The following is a 19,418-nucleotide window of genomic DNA, read 5'->3' on the forward strand; positions in this document are numbered from 1 at the left end:
GCCCTGCCCGGCCCGGCCCTGGGCGGGGTGCCAAGAAGGCAGTGGTGACCAACACTGAGCCCTCTCCTTGGAGCTCAGGAACAGTGGCCCCTCGGAAACCCCCTCTTAAGGTGGCGGGAGGAGAAACCGAAGCAGGGTGGCCCCAGAGGTGAGCTAAGGGGCCAGCACCAGGGCAGCAGTGGGGGAGAGGTTCAAGGAGGCAGCTAACCACTGGGATCACCAAGGAAAAAGGGCATCAGGTTAGGGATGTCACATCAGCAGTTAGTTTCCAGTGCACCTTTGTCCCTGACAGCCTCTGGACTGACAGCATTGGAGAAGCATTGGGTGAGACAGCCCCTCTGCTCTGCCCACCTTGTAGATCCAAGGACACTGGTCCCTGGGGAGCTCTGCCATGCTGGAGAGCGCAAGGTCCGGCAGTAGTCCCAGCAGCTGGGGCCGGACGTGGGAGCCGACCTGGGACAGCCAACCTCTCCAGGCACATGGCTTCAGCCCCTGGCCCGCAGGTGCTGTAGCTCAGAGCCAGGGCATCAGAGCCAGCCTGTCCTGGAGGCTTGCTTGGCTGCAGAACAGCAGTCCCCCTTTCTGCCCCCCACTGGCCCCCATCAGAGGCTTCCCTGGGAGGTGGTGGGCCCAGCGGGCGCTGAGCCGCTGGCTTCTGTAACAGGTGTATCATCAAGCACCTGGAGGGGCTGGTCGTCCAGTATGACCTGACGGTCCGTGACAGCGACGGCAGCGTGGTGCAGTTCCTGTACGGGGAGGATGGCCTGGACATCCCCAAGACGCAGTTCCTGCAGCCCAGGCAGTTCCCCTTCCTCGCCAGCAACTATGAGGTAGTGTTGCTCTGAGCGCCCGGGGGTGGCGGGGCCAGGGCTGTGTGCTGGGCCTCCCACCCTGAGCTTTGCCACTCAGTCAGACTGGCCACTGAAAACTCGTGCGGGAAGAGTTTAAGAGCGCCAGGGCCTTGGAACACCTGACGTTTTCAGAGCCCCTCTGGGTACTTCCATCAGACTTCCGTGAGATGGCAGAGAGTCACGCGGACCTCCAGAACGACAGCACCGCGTGGGGGCGTTTGTTGTGTGCTGGGCCCTAGGCCGGAGCGCACTGTGGATGCTCTCTGCCCTCATCCTCACTATAGCCTGGGGAGGCAGGGCCTCCTCTGCCCATTCTACAGCTGAGGCCACTGAGCATGAGCTTAAGTGACTAGCTGGTGAGTGGCAGGGCTCGTGTGTGCACCCGGGCCCTCTGACACACAAGCTCGTGATCTTCATACCATCCCTTCGTGCTGCAAGAGTGATCATCACGGCTGACCGAGCAGTCACCTCGTTTTGCAGAGTGGGAAGCTGAAGCTGAACTGGCCTGTCTAAGGTCACGCAGCAGGTGGTTGAGTTGCAGGTGGAGCTCTGGGGCTGGCTCCTTTCCACCTGGCTCCTGTCCCCTCCTTTCTTCCCAGAAATTTCCGTGTTCAGAGAGACTCCAGCTGTGTCGGTCTCTCCCCATGGCCTCAGCTCCTGAGACCGCCAGCTCCCAAGTCTGGTCTGCCCAGAGTGAGGGCCCTGGTTAGGAGTGGGAGCTCGACCCCACCCGCAAGGGGCATCACAAACGCCCCACACAGGCCACCTCAGTCCTGTGAAGTTGTGTGACATGTCCCTTGTGTCCCACCCTCACCTCTTCGTTCCTGTGTGTGGTTGGTTTGCTTAGGTGATAATGAAATCGAAGCATCTCCATGAAGTTTTATCCAGAGCAGATCCCCAGAAAGCCCTCCGCCACTTCAGAGCCATCAAAAAATGGCAAAGCAAGCATTCCAACAGCCTGCTGCGAAGGGGTGCCTTCCTGAATTATTCCCAGAAAATTCAGGCGGCTGTGAAAGCCTTGAACCTCGAGGGCGCAAGCCAGAACGGCCGCAGCCCCGAGACTTGCCAGGTGATCCTGGGGGGGGGTGGGGGGTCAGTCAGGGCTGGCGGGGATGGAGGAGCACTTCCACAGTGGAGGGGACAGTAGTGAAATCTGGCTTCATTCACCGCCTGTCAGGAAACAGATGGCCCTCAAACAGGAATTCAAGGAGGGGAACCCTTACAGAGATGTGGGCAGGGTTTCAGGAAACTGGCTGGGGTTCTCCACCGCCCACCCCGACTGGATATGAAGGAACAGGGGGAGTGGTCACCACCGCAGACCGAGGCCACCTGACAGGAGCCCTCAGGAGAGAGGCTGGGGCTACTCAGAGGCTCCTTAGAGAGGCTGGGGGATGAGTGCCCGGCCTCACTCTCCTCCCGCTTCCCTTTCTGCTCCTGGGACCTCCCATCAGCCAGACACAGCGGGGAGCCTGGAGGCAGAGGAAGCAGCTCTGGGGCATCGAGTGTGTGAAGGCCTGAGTGGGGGACAAACAGGGATCCAGCACAGTCACCTGGCTCCTGGTGACTGTGTCCTGCTTGGCCCGGAACAGCCCCGGGTTTGTGTCTCATCCCAGAATTATTATTAATAGTGCCCTGTTTCACTCTACAAGAATCTCAGCCTGGACAGTAACTTACTGGCCAGAACGAATTGCTCATAGAGTCGTGGTTAAGCAGTGAGCCTTGGGATGGATTCGGCTTCACCTGTTTTAGATGTTGAGACGGTTCTCGAATTGCAGCCAGGTTTCTGTCTCTTTCCCCCACTCATTTGGAGCCAGAGCCTTTGCCCCTCCTTGTCCTGTGCTGGGTGTCCAGGAAGAGAAGCCCATTCCTGGTGTCCTCCAGCACAGCTCAGGCCTGCTCTCCGTTTCAGATGTTGAGGATGTGGAGCGAGTTAGATGAGCAAAGCCGAAGGAAATACCAAAAGAGGGCAGCCCCTTGTCCTGACCCCAGTCTCTCCGTCTGGCGCCCAGACATCTACTTCGCGTCAGTGTCAGAAACCTTTGAAAAGAAGGTGGATGACTACAGTCACGAGTGGGCAGCTCAAGCAGAGAAGAGTTATGAGAAGTCAGAGCTCTCTCTCGACAGGTAATGACGTTGATTTGTCGCACAGCCTGTGCAGGGGAAGGATCTGCTTCTCAGGCCCGTCCCTACCCACACCGGCCGCCTCCTGCGTTCAAGGCTCCAGCCAGAGGGAGGGAAGTGAAACAGAGGGTCCGTTGCAGGCACTGAGCGCTCCAGGACAGATGAGAGCAGGTAGGCAGGGACGCACCCCCCATCTGGGCCAAGACAGAGAGGAGTACACTGCTGGACAGAGGCTCCCACAAAGGACCTCTCCCTTGAGTTTGGTGTGATGGGTGTGGTTAAGTGACAGTCAGGGAATCTAGTCACCATTCGGTGCTGCCAGCTCGGTGACCTGGGGCAAGTCATTCCCTGCCCATGAAACCGTGTTTCAGCCTCTCATTAGGGGTTGGATGTGATTATTCCAGCAATCCTTTGAGCTTTGGGTTTCAAAGCCTCGAGGAAGAAGGACCACCTGGAGCCCTCTACTTGGACTTGCTTACAAAAAAGTAAAACAGGAGAAAGTCGTGTGGGCTAGGCAGGTGGGCAGCCAGGTGTAGACCAGCACTGAGCCACGACGGCTCAGAACATCAGAAGTGCCCCCGAGGAATGCCTGCCGGGCGCTGGTCTCAGAGCCGTTGTCAGGGGATCCTGCCCGTTCAGCTCGCTCGGCCTGGCCCGCAGCACCGAAGACGGAGGCCGTGTGGGAAGCCCAGCGGGGTGCGTGGAGAGGCTGAGGTCCGGGGAGTGGGGCTGCAGGGAAGATGAGCCAAGACAAACACCTGGGTGGAGGGCCCCGAGGGGAGCTACAGGGCTCTCTTTTCACTCTTTAATGTGGTTTCTCCCCCAGGCCTCAGAGATTTGCAAATAGAGTAAACCATGCCCAGCTTGTGACCTAGCTGCCAACAGGGCTTTCCCTGAAAAGAGCAAGGCCCTGATCCCGCCCCCCACCCAGCCCCCTTCACCTGCCTCCCTGCAGCTCAGGTTACTGCCATTTACCTTTATTTATTTTTAATGGAGGTTCTGGGGATTGAACTCAGGACCTTGTGCACGCTAAGCATGTGCTCTGCCACTGAGCTCTACCCTCCCCACCACCATTCCCCTTCAGAAGGACCATGCTGGCCCTCCCTCTAGCTGTGGGAGAGCATAGCCCTGGGGAGCATCACTTGGGCTCAGAGGGCCAAGATGGTGGATCTGCCTCAGTGGCTCTTTTGCAGGGGACTTGTTGGCAGGCAGCAGTCTCTGGGTGCAGCTCCAAAGTTCTGGAAGTATTTGAAGATTTTTCCTATCGGGAATGCTAACACAGAGCCCAACCTCACTGGTTTGAAGTAATGGGGAGAAAAGACACATCAGGTTAGCGAAAGGCCTGACTTTTCTTGAGAAGAACTCGCACAGCAGTTTTATTACGTTTTTCTGCTTTCACACATTACGTGGTGTGGTCTCCATTTGTTGAGCCCCCTCCTTGTCCCGGGCGCTGGGGTAATGCAGGGTTCTGTGGCTGCTCTAAAAGGGCCGGCTTTCCTGGGAAGAACAGTTTGCAAATTACAGAATTGTGGCGCATGGGTACTTCCAACATGGCCTGCAGCCATTTGCGCTAACTAAGAAAATAAGCACCCGGTTTCCTCTCCCCCCCCCGAATCTCCATAATTGCTTTGTGAACCTCTTCCTGTTTTGCTTAGAGAGAGGTTTAAGCCCTCTCCAAGCTGTCACAGCTAATGGGGAAAAATGAATTAACAAAAGCAAGTATGAATGGTGAGCTCAGAAGTTCCATTGACATTCTCAGGGGAACGTAAACTGTCCGAGCCCGGACAGCTAGAGCTGCAGCCACCCGGCTGGGCTCTGTGCTGCGTGATTTCGGGTCGCTGGCAGGAATTTAAAGATGAGAAGGACCATGTGCCTAGAAAAACAAGCCCAGATAGAGGGAGAGGTAACATGTCCATGCACGCGGCTCATGGGTGGCATCGGCAGCTCCTGAAAGGCAGGTGGTGTCTGTGCCCCTGACGCCTGCTGTCCCCTGCCCCATCTCCAGGTTGAGGACCCTCCTGCAGCTGAAGTGGCAGCGCTCGCTGTGCGACCCGGGTGAGGCCGTGGGCCTGCTGGCCGCCCAGAGCATTGGGGAGCCCTCCACACAGATGACCCTGAACACCTTCCACTTTGCCGGCAGAGGCGAGATGAACGTCACCCTGGGCATTCCAAGGTGCGGGGCTGCGAGCGTGCACAGGGTGGGGTCTGTTGTAGCCCACTCCTGGGGAAGGAGTTTAATTAGAGAGAGAAGGTGTGTGTGTGTTTGAGAGGGGGGGGGGGTCTCATCAAAGCAGGGATAGGGTTGGAATTTCCAGAGCCCGGCTGGTTTCTGTGGCTAGATCCATGCCCCGCGCCTCTTAGAGTCTCCATCTCTCTCTCTGCCAACTCCTGTATCCAAGTCACCTGGGATGCTTGTGAACCTGCACACTCCTAGGGTCAGGCCATGGTTGCCCAACTCCTGGGGCACCATTCACCTAGAACAGGACCCACAGTGGCCCTGGTCCTTCAGGTAAAAGCACGCACCCTGCAGGCTGATGGCTGCTGGACGAGAGGAAAGAACAGGGGTCAGGCTCACCTATGTGGCTCTGCCACTTTCTAGCAGAGTGGCCTCGGGGTCGTCGGCTTTCTCAACCTCAGGGTCTGTGGAAAGGAGGGGGGCAGGGCCCACTTGCAGCCAGCCTGCACGGGCTGACTGAGCTCGCGGCCGAGGCCTGCGGCAGGGTCCCTGCGCTGAATGGGAGGCTGCAGGTGCCCGTTCCCTCCGTGCATCTCTCGTTCGTTGGGTAAGCGCTCAGCGTTCCTGCACTGCATTTGAGGCATGGGTGATAGGAAGCAGGAGTGACACGGCCTGTCCTTGAGGAGCCCATCCTCCCGTGGGGGAAAGTGGCAGCGGAGTCCCTTGCTGTCACTCACGGGGCCAGAACTGAGACTGCCTGATCCGGCATACTTCCCTGCGAGATCCCAGGGTCTCTCTCTCAGATCCCAGATCTCTGACATCTTCATGAGAAAGGCCTCATGCAAAGAGAGAATCCAGGTGCCTCTTACGATCAGATGTGTCCTCGTTCTGGGACAGGTTGAGGGAGATTCTCATGGTGGCCAGCGCCAACATCAAGACGCCCATGATGAGCGTGCCTGTGCTCAACACAAAGAAAGCACTGAAGAAAGTGAAAAGCCTGAAGAAGCAGCTCACCAGGGTGTGCCTCGGGGAGGTAACTGTCCCCTGGGGGCCCAGCTGCAGGCGTTCCCTGCGTCCTCCAGTCCTCCCTTCCGGGAAGAGCAGTCTTCAGTAGCTGCTCAGACCTTGGACTCAGACTCCACCAACGAGAGGGAGGCTTTCTCTGCCAGGGGCTGAGCAGGGATGGATCAGGAAGCTTTGAAAGTAATCGGCATTCTTCTGTGCCTTAAAAACAAAGACACTTCCTGGGTTAGCTTACCAGCCCCACGGGAGCCTCTGCCTGCCCCTCAGCCTCAGGCCATTCTCTGGAGGTGTGACCTACAGGCTGGGGGTCCCAACCAGCAGAGCTCACTGGAGTTTCTTTGGGGTTTCAGCCTGTGGTTCCCTAGCCCGTCCCCCCAGATCCTTGGATTTCCCATAACCCGCTTGTAATGATCGGTCTCAAGCATCGGGCGAATTGGGTTTTGTCCGTCTCTCTGGCTCTAGGTATTGGAGAAGATTGATGTCCAGGAGTCTTTCTCTATGGGGGAGAAACAGAGCAAGTTCCGGGTGTACCAGCTGCGTTTCCAGTTCCTGCCGCATGCGTATTACCAGCAGGAGAAGTGCCTGAGACCCGAGGACATCCTGCACTTCATGGAAACAAGGTCGGGACTCAGGCCACGTTTGTTGTTTCATTCTCATTGACCTGGAGGACTCCTGGTCACAGGACTCCCGGAGATGGGGCACGTCTGCCCAAAGGAGTCCTTCAAGGGAAGTGTTTAGGGAAACCCTGCAGCTGAATCTGGAGAGCTCACCCCTAATCTGGCTTGTGGGTGTGACTGCATTAACTGCATACCCCTCCCTGCACCCTGTTCTGCTGGTCGACGAGGCCTGTCTGCTCGGGTTTGCAGGCTTCAGGAGGTGGAGGTCCGTGTACCATAAAGAGGATGGAGCCCTGTTGCAGTGATGCTCTGTGATGTCAGACCCGCACGTGGTCTGGGGTCCGTTTTTGACATGTGTTCCCTGATACTTTTATATTCTGCTGGGAATGAGCTGTGGACTGACTGATGGATGCTGCCTGTAAACGCCAGTTCTATAACTGGGGCCACCTCCAGCTTCCCACAGAGAAATTCCGGTTCCCTGCTGGTAGGGAAAATGAACTTCCACTTTTTCAAGTTCAGGTTGCTGTTAGACATCAGGAAACACAGGCCCAGTGCTGAGCGTCCAGGAGTTGGGGGTGGGGGTCACACGAGGGCTGGGGCCAGCCCGGAAGCATCAGCAAAGCGCGTCTGACTTGCCAGCCGACCCTGGGTGCGGAGCACAGACCAGTGGCTGTGGGGCCGGCAGGTAACAGGGCCAGTGAGGCAGGTTGGAGCCCCCGGCAGGCTGGGAGGTGTGGCACCTGTCTTGAGGGGGCAGGAGTATGGGCCGGGTGGCCAGATCTGATTCAAAAAAAAGAAGAAAGCTCCCTCTCTTTTTTTCTGTCTTTGGTTGTTTGATTGCTTGCTTTTGCTTTTTGTAAACAAGTCTTCTCTAATTTTTAAGCATCAGCAATTAATTCATATCTCTTTGAAAGACTGACAAGGCCCAGATAGATCCCATTTGTCAGTAGGATTTGGCCACGGACCACTAACCACTGCCTCTAGTCTGGACCAGCCCTTGGGTCTTCCAGAGCTGCTCAGAAGTAGCTGATGGGAGAGTCGAGGCAGAACATCCACTGTCCTCAGTCATCCCGCAAACCTTTACTGAGTGATGACCACCTACAGTCCAGTCATGGCAGGGCCGTGAGGGGCAGCTTGGCCCGGAGGGAGGGACGGTTCTGCCACGGGCCCTCTAAGCAGGTGGCATTTAGGATGGCTTGTATTATGGTCGATGAGCTCAGCCCTTTGGACAGGGATGGGCAGGTGGAGCTGGCTGGGCCACAGGGAGCACCTGCACTGCCCACCCCTCGCCTGGGTGGAGGAGGCTCATTTTGCCAGGCGGCTCTTGTGGTGCTGGGCCACCTCGCAGGAGACCCGCCTGGGCCCCAGCCTGCCGGCTCCTTAATTAACCGGGAGGAGCGTAACTCCCAGCGTGCCTCGTGTCTGTGCTGGCCAGGCAGGCGGCCCTTTTCTGAGAAACGGGGATCAGGATCACGGGGCCTCTTGGGAATTTTCGAGAGCAGGCGGAGTGGGACGACCTGCCCCACTTCTCTCCATCTTAGGTTCGGGCCTGCCACTCAGGTAGGTCGGCCTGAGGCGCGCGCCAGGCGGTGCTTGGAGTTCTTTTATTTACCTTATCCTGGAGAATTGAAAACCCATCACTTTAAAACAGTTTCTTCTCCGAGAGCCCTGGCTTCTTCCCAGTGGCGAAATACTTACTCAGCTCCTACTTTGTCTTTTGCTTGTGCACTTGAAAAGCTGTGATAATAAACATAGCCATGTGCATGTGCCCTTGGCGGAGCTACTCTGTGACCTTGGCAGAGTGGGCTGGAGACGGGGCGGGAGGTGAAGTGGGTGTGGCTGGGCGACCTTTGCCGGGGCTGGGCAGCGAAGCAGCCACGCGGGCCCCTTACAGACCGTGGCGGGGGTGGGGGGCGCCCTCGGAAGAGGGACCCCCCCAGGAAGCTGCTGCTTTTTCCTTTCTCGCTTCTCCTCCCCCTTCTGCTCCTCCCTCCCCCCTCCTGTTCTCTCTCTTCCCCTTCTCCCTGTCTTCCTTCCCTTCCTTCAACCCAGCTGTGGGATCATGAGACTCTTCCGACGTAGACTGGAGGGGAAAAAAAAGACACAGAAGCGTGTCCCTAGCTGGAGCCATAAGCTGTGACGGTCCCCTCACTATCAGTACTGGCCCTCACCCCTTTGGCTGTTTGTGTGAATGACCTGGAAGGTGGGCGGGGGCGGGGAGGTGGGAAGAGCACCCCGCGGGGGCGGGGGGTGTGAGTTCTGGGCGGCCGCATCGGAGCTCCTGTGAGTCTGACTGCAAGCCGCAGGTGGTGGAGCGGTCGGCAGGCACTTTGGGAAACAGCCCAGGGCCACGTTCCCTGTTGGTAACTGTGTGGGAGGGAGGTTTCTCTGCTGCTACCCCTCCGGTTCCCTCTCAGTTGCCACCTTGTGACAAACAGCACCACCTTCACACAGCAGCCACTGCGGGCCCCCGGTTCCCCGGCTCTGGGCAGAATCGCAGAAGGACAGCCTCCCCGCACCCCCAGGAGAGCCCTGGCGCGCTGGTAGCAGGCCTGCCACTTACCGGCCAGGGGCTTTTTCTCCTTCCTCACTTCTGCCATGGTCTGCACCAGTCCTGTTCACCAGAAAAGGCAGGCAGGGTGGGAGGGATGCCCACCTGGGAGATGAAGATAGGCCTCTTAGGGGTCACACCTGCACTGACAGCCAGCAGTGGGGGGCGGGTGCAGCACTGGCAGCTCGAGGGGAGGCTCGGGGAGTGGCTGGCAGAGCACGTGGCTTGAGCAGAAGCCCAAAGGATGCGCAGGGGTGGGTGGAAGCAGGTGGATATTTGGGGCTGAGGCCAGTTGTGAGGCGCCTGAAACGCTGCGGGGAAGAGCCTCAGAGGGGTGATAGCCCCTCAGGGGACAGGCCCGGGAGCCAGACGAGCCGGAGTGGCAGCCACACAGCAGGAGAGGCGAGGAGTGCGGCGGTGGACCCCGTCCGGCTCGTCTCCCCACCTCCAGTCTGCGCCGCGGGCTGGGCCGTGCGGCAGGAGTGGCCCCACTGTACAGGCGGGGCCCTCGTCTGTCTCTGTCTCTGGATGAGACCTGCACCAGAGCCTGTCCTCTCAGGAGCGTCCCTTCCGCCCCCTCTTCCCAGTTGGACTCTGGCTTTCTAAGGACAAGCCGGGCTCCCCCCGACCTGGCCGCCTCATCCCTGCCCCCAGTGCCTGGTGGCCAGGCTCCTGCCTGGATTGGTGGGTGAGGACCTTTTTTTCTGCCAAGGGCAGAAACTTCAGCAAAACCATCTACAACTTTAAAAAGTAAAAAAAAAGGGGGGGGCGGGAAAGGAGCAGTCTTTGATTTTTAATGAACAAAACAGTAAACATGTGACTTGCCTGCTTCTCCAGTTAAGGCTCTAAGTGCCTGTCTTTTCATCCTCGCTTTGCCCCCCGGGGCTGGCACGTGGTGGGCACATCATAGGTGCTCAAGGAACAGAGGGTGGCTGGCTGGGCGGAGGAGGGACCTGTACTTCATGTGATTAAAAGCAGTTCATCTCGGTGTGCTGTTAGGGCTTGGTGAGGAAGACAGGCCAGAGGAGGTTATATGAAGAAAGGAGCAGGGGGCCAGGGGCCAGGGAAGACCACCCCCCACCCCCAGGCCCTGCCTCAAGTTGGTCCTTTTACATTGGTTTGGTTCTAACCTGTCGACATGATTTTCTGCCACAAAGTAAGTTATCACTGCCCTGGAGATTCTGATGAGCTCTTGCACATCTTAGTTCTCTAAGAACTGGTGGGGCTTCCACACCAAGGGAACAGGAGTCGGCAGGCCCGAGCAGTGCCGCCTCCTGGAGGTGCATGGTGTGGCGGGCAGCAGGCAGGGGGCGTTCCCCGTCCCGGCTGGGCTCCCTCACTGCCTGCAAGTTCTGTCACCCTCGTTGGACGGCCAACACGCAGGCCCTGTGACAGGTATCGGACGGACATGGGGTTGTCTCTGATCCCGAGAGCAACAGCACATGATACATGTTAATACAAAGCTTAGGAGACCATCTGGGCTGATTGAGGCCGCGCCCCTGCGAGTGGCAGGGCACCCGCTGAGTCCAGGCCCACCGGGTATGGAGTAGTGAGTGCTCTTCCTGATGTGCCATGTGGCATTCAGAAGCAGTAGGAGGGAAAAGAGCGAGCTGGCTGCAGAGGCCGGGTCTCCGTCTCACGTGTTAAGTCCCCAGCATCACCTCAGACGGGTGCAAGATCCTTGGACAGAGCTTCTTACTCCACGGTGAGGGGAGAGTGGAGGTGCTGGTGCTGAACGGGGCTGCATGGCTTTCTTCTCGTTTCAGATTCTTTAAAATTTTGATGGAATCCATCAGAAAGAAGAATAATAAGGCGTCAGCTTTCAGAAACGTAAACACGCGGAGAGCTACCCAGCGGGATCTGGACGACGCTGGGGAGTTGGAGAGGAGTCGGGTGAGCATGTCCCCGGGGCCCCACGGGGAGGGTCCGAGGCTGGGAAGTGCAGAGGGTGGCGACTCACCGCGTCTGCCCCCTGGGAAGGCTCTGTGACTGTCCTCAAGCCCCATCCTGGTGTTGGCCCATCTGTTTGCTTAGCGTTTAGTGCTTTTCTGAGAGAGCCAAGAAGCAACGTTTCCTTCCTGGGTGTGGTGGGCCATGCACGGGAGGCTGCCAGGCAGCACGGTCGTCTGGGCCTTGGGTGAGGGCCCAGGTCACCCATCTGTCTGCTCTCAAGAACCCTTCATTAAGTGATGTTTTTATCCTGAGGATAGACTCAAAGCAATGGTCCCCATTGGGCTTTTAGAAGTTCTTTTTCTGGTTTCGTTGGCTTGGCTTGTGGTCTACCTAGGCCAGATGAACTGAGGCCCACGGAGTACTGGGCAGGGACCAGAGAGGCATTTTGAAGTAGGGAGATTGAGCTACAGCAACGAAAAAGGAAGGAGCCAGGGAAAAGCCATTGGACGCCAGGGAGTCTAGGAATGGTCATACCTCATCTGCCAGGAGACCCGAGGCCGGGTGGGGCTGGTCCCTGGGTGTCGTCTGACCAGCTGTTGGAGGGGCTGTGCCCTGCTGGGGCAGGGCTGCGACCAAGACTGGTCCTGCTCCTGCTTGGCTCGGTGACCTCAGCTGTCACCTCCTCTCTCTCTCTGGGCCTCATCCCTAAATGAGGGATGGGTCTCTTCATCCCTAAAATGACTTCCTGGCCTAGACAGAGAATGCCAGGTCTCCTGCCCCCAGGGTCCGCCAGTTGGCTAACTCAAGTGCGGATGGACTTGGAATATTTTTGAAAGGCTGCCCAGTCTTGATTCTTAAATCCCCGAGAAGGAGACTATAAGAAACTAGGAGCTGAGATCAGGAGGAAGGTATAAATATTTGGGTGTTAAAATACCAAGACAACCCTTTCTCTTCATCTCCACCCAGAATAAAAATATTTGGATCAATATTATCACCATCTTCTTTCAATGCCTTGGAAAGCCTTGGCACTTTTTTTTTTAATGCAAGATTTTGCAAGTGGTACATGTAAAGATTTAGCCTGGAGAGAAGGAGGCATGGAATCCAGAGGTGGGGGTGCTGGTGGAGGGAGTGTGGCAGGTCGCAGAGGGATAGTTGGGAAGGTGGTAGGTGACTGTGTGCTGGGTGGGTCAGGCGGGTGGCTGGATGGGTGAGTGAGGAGAGCAGGCGATAGTTGGGAGGAAAGGCTGGTGGTGGGTGGACAGACAGACACACCAAACACTGGGTATTACAGCCATCTTCCTCCTCCTTGTCCCCAAACCACAGGGAGAGCAGGATGGGGGTGAGGAGGAGGAGGGACACATTGTGGACGCCGAAGCTGAGGAGGGAGACGCGGATGCCTCGGACGCCAAACGCAAGGAGAAGCAAGAGGAGGAGGTAGGGGACTGTGGCTGAGGTGAAGGGGCTGTGGTCCCGGCCCATCTCCACCACGCCTGAGGGGTCACCTCCCACACCTAAGGCCACACCTTTGTAGCCTGCTGGAACCCATCAGGAACCCGCCACTCAGTGGAGAAGGTGGTATTCACAGGGCAGCGAGTGAGCCAGGGCCAGCCCGGACCCGCCATTTTGTTCTGGCCATCCTTCTGTTTGAATCAGATTTGAGGACCCAGAGGCCTTTGGCAGGGAGAGGAAGTCAGCTAGCTGCCTCCTGTTTTTACCATGAAAATGTGACACCTCCCTCCCCTCCCACCTACCAGTCCTCTGCTGTCCCGATTGCTGCAGGACAGAGGGCGGTGTGGAGGGGCTGAGGGGGTGCACAGGGGAGAGCTGGAGCGGGACTGGGCCCCGGGGAGGGGGCACTGGGACCGAGGGGCCGGCGGAGCAGGTGGCCCCTTCAGGCCGAGTCCAGATAGATGGCAGGGGCCCACGTGACCCGGCCTGTACGCCGTCCCCCACCAGGTGGATTACGAGAGCGAGGAGGAAGAGGACAAGGAGGACGAGGACGAGGAGGACGTGCAGGAGGAAGGGAACGTCCGCGGGGACGGCGGTCCCCAGGCCCTGGAGCAGGAGGAGGATGAGGGGGCCTTGGGCCCCGAGGAGTACTCGCCGCCTGCTGCCCGCCCAGCGCAGCCCCGGAGGCCCCCCCGCGGCCGGGAGCCCCAGGGAGCCGAGGCGGTGGAGCGGCGGGTGCGGGCCGTGCGCGAGTGCCACCCGTTCCTGCAGGACTACCAGTACGACACCGAGGACAGCCTGTGGTGCCAGGTCCGTGCCCGGGGTGGCCGTCAAGGGCCTGGGAGGGCGGGTTGCAAAGAGTTCAGTGGCATCCACAGACCCCCCCCACCCCAGATCACGGACCCGCGCACTTGACTTTCAAACCCCTCGCAGACCAGGTCCCTCTGACTGTCAAGAACAGCGTGCATGGGTCTGACCACCGGGCCCTTTGGGTACTTCTACGTGTGTCGCCGCCCTCGGGCCCCAGTGCAGCACGGGTGTGACTGTCCATCCAGGTTGTCAGGCAGCAGGGACACGTCATTCCTTACACCATCCTTACTCCTGGTCACCAGCTGCGAGGCCGCATCGCTCACTGAAAGGCTCGGTGGTTTCCAGGCCTAGACGTCTGCACACAGACCGGTTTTTCTGTCCTTTCCTTTGACCAGTTCGGTGGTTCCCAAATGGCAGTGTAGATAAGAGTCATTGACCAAGATGACACACACCGAACGACCTGTGTTATGCTTTGTGGTGACCGAAAGGATATCAGGGGTGATGCTGAGTGAGCGAGATTTTCACCGTTTTCTTGCTGACGTCTGTGAAAACGTTGCTCCCGTCTTCAATCCCGGTGGCCGGAGGTGGCTACTCTGTGGTCATTAAGCCACCGAGGTTCACATGCCAGAGGCACCGCCCCGCTCAACCCAGCAGGACCTCTGCCCGCGGCCAAGGTGTTTCCTAAGGGGGCTCTGGAGAAATCTCCCCGGGCAGGGAGCGGCCATCCCCCCGCCCAGCTGTCCCTCCTCTTGCAGGTGACAGTGCAGCTTCCTCTCATGAAGGTCAACTTTGACATGAGCTCCCTGGTAGTGTCCTTGGCTCAGGACGCCGTCATCTATGCAACCAAGGGCATCACGAGATGCCTCCTGAATGAAACCACCAACAGCAAGAACGAGAAGGAGCTTGTCTTGAACACAGAGGGCATCAACCTGCAGGAGCTGTTCAAGTACGCCGAGGTGCGTGGCCCTCCGCGGCATCTGCTGGCCGGTCCAGGTCCTCAGGTGCCTCAGGCTCGGGCCGCTCTACCTCGGCCCTTCCTGGGCCGTTCACGCTTCCAGCCCAGTGTCCCCAAGCCAAGTTCGCACGCCCTGGGCCGCCTCCTGGGATCCCCGATGCACGAGAGCCCGGTTAAGGCTTGCAGTACAGAAACCTGCTTCACTTTACCAAACCCAGAGTTTCCCCAATTAATTTGAGTATAGTTTCTTTTTCTTGAAGTGAAAATCTTCCCAGAGTAGACGTATAAGAAATAGTTTGCTGAGTTGCTGGCCTGGGAGCTGCTCGCTTTGTCCGGTAAAGGAGGCCCTGGGTACAGAGGTGGCCCAGACCCGGCCCCCCATGCCCGAGGCTGGCGGGGGCCTGTGCGCTCCTACCCCAGCTGTGGCTCCGCACTGTCCTTTCCACTGCGCTCTCGACTGCCTCCTCCTCCTCCTGAGATGCTCTCAGGCCCTGGGCACGAGTTGCCCCCAGACTTCTGAGGAGCTGGGACCCCTCCAGCCCACTCTGCCCTTGTCTGCACGGAGCCAGCAAGGCCCTCCTGCCCGAGAGCCTTTCACCAAGTGCTCCCCCAGAGGACAGAGCAGGAAGGGCTCGTCTCCTGAGAGGCAGCCACCGACGAGGCGAGCTCTGTGTCACATGCTCGTGGGATTCATTTAAACAAGGCCAGGCAGGCTGTCTCCACTGTCTCCTGTGGGGTGACCTGCCATAGTACAGAGCCGCCGTGGGCCCCCTGGACGGTTGAACTGGAGCCTCAGGCCCCTGACGAGGCCTGTCTCGCCCCCGTGGAACTGGCCTGTCTCTGCTGCGCTCTCCCAGGCAAGGCGCTTCTCTCTGCAGGGGAATTTTCCTCACCTGCCAAGGGAGACCTCCATCACAGGAAACAGGTCTCTCCAGTAATACACAAACAAACCCCTTTCTTCCTGTTGCCTCTAAAGCAGGTACCAAGTCATCTCCCGTCTCTGGTGATGACGAGACAGATCCCAGGGCCCAGCCAGCATGCTGTTGGCAGCTTTGCCCACACTGTTCCCTTTTGCTCATCCTGGGCCACCTGGCGACCACTCTGTCCTCAGCTGTGCTTGAGGGCCAGACCAAGAGCGAGCACAGCCCAGGGATGGGACACCTGCGGGAGGGGGCACAAGGCCAGGCCCTCCAAACCCACCCCTCCCGCCTCCCCCAGGTGCTGGATTTGCGCCGCCTCTATTCCAACGACATCCACGCAATGGCCAGCACGTACGGCATCGAGGCCGCGCTGCGGGTGATCGAGAAGGAGATCAAGGACGTGTTCGCCGTGTACGGTGAGAGCTGCGGGCGGCGCTCCAGAGGCCTGGGGGTGTCGGGCCAGCTCCTCCGGGAGCGGCGGTGCGGGCTCAGTGAGCTTCCCGCCTGTAGGGGACCGGGGCTTGGGGGGAGCTTCCGCTCCCACCCGCTGCCTGCAAGGTTCCAGTTCCCAAGTGCAGGCAATGCTGTGAGGTTCTCAGGTCCTGCAAGGCTGCTCCCTGCACTGCGGGATGGCAGCAGAGGGCAAGATGTAGTCACGGTGACCAGGGGACCAGGGAGGGAGGGCTGCCCAGCTGAGGTCAGGGGTGCGGGAGCCGGGAGGGGAGCCCTGGGGTCTGACAAGCCCGTGCGCTGACCTGTGTCAGGGGAGGCTGCTCCAGCCGTCCCCTCGTCCCTGCTTAACCCTTCCTGCTGTCGCCCATGTGATAGGCATCGCCGTCAACCCCCGCCACCTCTCCCTGGTCGCTGACTACATGTGCTTCGAGGGTGTTTACAAGCCACTGAATCGCTTTGGGATCCGGTCGAACTCGTCCCCTCTGCAGCAGATGACGTTTGAAACCAGCTTCCAGTTTCTGAAGCAGGCCACCATGATGGGTCAGTCGTGGGCAGGTGCCCCCTCCTGAATCTGCTCGGGCGCCTTTCCACATGCTCTGCATGCGGGGGAGATCTTGGACTCTCACTGCCCGGAGCAGCTGGGGAGGGCAGGCAGCAGGCGGGAGAGCTGCCTCTGCCTTTGGAAGGAAAGTGGGAGGGTCGTCTTCTCTTTGAAACGGAGAAGCAGTGGTGCCTCCTTCCCATCAGACTCCAAGCCTCAGGACCACTCCTCGTGGCCTCGGAGACGCCTCATCCGCCCAGCCTCAGTGTTGAGCTCCCCCACCCGCAACATCACGCCCAGCTTCTGCCTCAGCCACCTAACAGGTGCCCTTGTGTCTCTCCCAGGATCCCACGACGAGCTGAGGTCCCCATCAGCCTGCCTCGTGGTCGGGAAAGTCGTCAAGGGCGGGACGGGCCTGTTCGAGCTCAAGCAGCCCCTGAGATAGTGGCCCCTGCGCGCCGTGCACCTGGCCTGCCTGTCACCTGAGAACCCGGAGGCGGGAGAGACCAGAATCCCTGGCAGTCCCTGGCGAGGGTGCAGAGCACAGTGGTGACCCTGGGGTCCAAGAAGCAGCTGGACCAGCCTCGCTTGGGAAGTGGCTGTGTTGCTCGCCTTGCCTGTCCAGCTCAGGATGTCAACAGGGGTCACCAGGCCCCCCACCAGGTCCCTTGAGCCCCTCTGAGGTGGCCGGACCTCCCCCTGGGCTGCAGGGAGCCTCGGAGGTGACGTCCCTGGCCCCTCCAGGGTAGGGAGGTGAGGTCTCCTTGCTGCGAGCAGCCGGTGACTACCCCTCCTGGCTGCGCCAGCCCCGGGGTCGGAGGTCCCACAGAGTCTCCGCCTAAGGCCCTTTCTCTGGACCAAGCGAAGGTGGCAGAGACCCCTCCCCACCCACCCTCTGTGCCTGGGCCAGAGTCCCGGCTCTGCTGGCTCGTGACTGCGTGTCCTCCTAGACCAGATCGGCCCCGAGTCGGGGCCCCAGCGGCTCAGCTCGGCACGTAAGCCCCGAGCCACGCGCCGGGCTGCGCTGTTGGCACGGGTTGCCTGGCTCTCTTTCCCTGGCTCTGCTCTCGGCCCAGCTTTGAGGCCTGAGTCCCCCTCTGCAGGCTCTGCCCTGTCCAGGGTGATCCGGCCTCCCCTGACCTCTGGCACCAGCAGCCAGGGGCCCCAGCGTGAAGAGAAAAGTCAGAGGACCTGTACCGAGGCTTTGTAAAACCAGGGGCTGTTTCTATTTTTGTCTAATGTTATTCCAGCTCAGGCTGTGTAATAAACGTCACTGGAGCTAGCTGTTGGGAGGAAGAACATTCGAAAGACTTGGGACGTTTTGGTTTTGCTCTTGGTTCGTGGTTTCTGCATTTGTGATTTGAGGGCCCAGGACTGGAACTTCTCAGGACAGTCGTGTCTCAAGTTCCTGTGGTTTTGGCAGAGGACATGGTGGGAGAGCTCGGCCCTGGCAGCCTCCCCCTCTGACTCTAGCCTGCTCCCGCGGTGGCCTCCTTCCGCAGCCAGCTTCTGGCCCTGAGGCCGGGAGAGCGGAAGCCCGCGGGAAGGAGGTGTGTGTGTCTGGGCTGGGAAGGGCGGCCTCACCTGGGGAGAGTGAGCACGCTGTTCCCTCTGACAGGTGGTGGGGCCAGCCTGGGCCCGTGCTGGGGGAAACCTGACAGAAACAGGGTTCACCGGGCTTAGGTACAGAGGGCTGTGGACAGCTTCTCAGGGGCGCAGGGAGAAGGGTCAGGATGGACCCCTGCACCCCACGTTATGATGTGTGTTCTCGGATTTAAAGGGACAGTTCACTACCTGATGATTTCCATGCATGCTAGAGTGATGGGAGAGGATCCTCAGAGGAGGTCACAAGGTACCTGTTAGAAAATGAGCACGTGGTTCTCCGGCCCCAGGGCTTGGCGTCAGCACAGGAGTCCCGTGCCGGGCCCTCTGCGGTTCCCCAAGCCTGGCGCGGCTTTCTCTCTCCTGCCTCCCCTGCACAGGGCTCAGTCACAAGCTCCAAAATCGCCGCAGTCCAAAATGTTGACGTTTCTACACCATGCGTAGACCTGGTGGGGGCCTGGTGACCCTTGTTTACATCCTGAGCTGGGGACAGGCCAGGGCGAGCAAGCCTGCCTTTTGCCGAGGTCCACTTAGAACAGAGATTCTCGACTCTGCGCGTTGGAGCCACCAGTATAAAGCCAGTATGAAGACTGGAGCCTGTATCAGGACTGATTCTAGCACCCGTGTCCCAGAGAGTCTGATTAAATGGGCCTGGGAAGACGCCTGGGCATCAGAAGCGCCCTAGCAGAGTAACGCGAGCAGGGTTGAGAACCACCAATTTAGAACAGGCGCGAAATTGTGCCAAGTCACAGCCACCGTCCTTTCCTGCTGGTGTGATGGCTTCTCAGCAAGTGGGTCGTGAACATCAGGTCTGATCGCTGCCCCCAAAAAGCAGGGGTGCGAGTATGTGATAAAGCCACAACAGGTGTCTGCGAGGGTGCAGCGGGGTACAGAGGGCGCCTTGATCAGCGCTCCCTGGGGCTGCAGCCGAGAAAGGTGGGGGTGTTCTGGCCCGGAAGTGGGAAGCTCGCAGCTGCCTCCCAGCCCGGTGCTTGAGGGGAACAACTTGTTCAGCTTGCAAGTCCTATCAGCAGGGTGCCTGCAGGGGCAGAGGAGGGGACAGCACCGGCGAGTGCTTCTAGAAGCAGCTCTGAAAAGTTTCCATTTAAAAAGCCCAGCTTGGAGCGAGGACTGGGCCTCAGGTCATTGAAGCAGCACCTCTCCTGCCCTGAGAGGTCAAGTGAGGAGCTCTGCTCTGCAGGGTTCACAGCTCTGGCTTGTTCACGGGCCCAGGGAAAGGCCAGGACCTGGTCCCAAGGGACAGGGCTGAGCACCTCGCTTACCTGGGCTGGGCTTGGGTGTCACTGGAGCCGCTCAGACCTTGAGCAAGTTTAGAAACGGAGTCTGGGCTCAGGGACCTGGAAGGCACCTTCCAAGCAAAAAATCCTGACCGTGCCCCTCCTTCCCTCGTCCTGCACCCAGCCAGCCTGGACACCCACTGCACCAGGCTCCCGAA

At 59.2% G+C, this 19,418-nt stretch overlaps 1 protein-coding gene across 1 annotated transcript in view; it reads left to right on the plus strand.

Annotated features, from left to right (window-relative positions):
* The window catches only part of POLR1A (RNA polymerase I subunit A), a 60,318-nt gene extending 42,676 nt beyond the window's left edge, over positions 1-17,642 (plus strand). The window contains exons 22-34 of the mRNA XM_072951524.1: positions 665-830; positions 1,699-1,920; positions 2,761-2,975; positions 4,978-5,145; positions 6,046-6,181; positions 6,634-6,791; positions 11,106-11,232; positions 12,556-12,666; positions 13,189-13,491; positions 14,247-14,447; positions 15,665-15,782; positions 16,195-16,359; positions 16,705-17,642. Of these exons, the coding sequence (XP_072807625.1) occupies positions 665-830; positions 1,699-1,920; positions 2,761-2,975; positions 4,978-5,145; positions 6,046-6,181; positions 6,634-6,791; positions 11,106-11,232; positions 12,556-12,666; positions 13,189-13,491; positions 14,247-14,447; positions 15,665-15,782; positions 16,195-16,359; positions 16,705-16,805 (2,191 nt within the window). The 3' untranslated portion in view covers positions 16,806-17,642. The remainder of the gene's footprint in view (positions 1-664; positions 831-1,698; positions 1,921-2,760; positions 2,976-4,977; positions 5,146-6,045; positions 6,182-6,633; positions 6,792-11,105; positions 11,233-12,555; positions 12,667-13,188; positions 13,492-14,246; positions 14,448-15,664; positions 15,783-16,194; positions 16,360-16,704) is intronic.
* Positions 17,643-19,418: the final 1,776 nt, after the last annotated feature.

This window comes from Vicugna pacos, chromosome 28 (genome assembly GCF_048564905.1).
Source record: "Vicugna pacos chromosome 28, VicPac4, whole genome shotgun sequence".
Taxonomy (NCBI): domain Eukaryota; kingdom Metazoa; phylum Chordata; class Mammalia; order Artiodactyla; family Camelidae; genus Vicugna; species Vicugna pacos.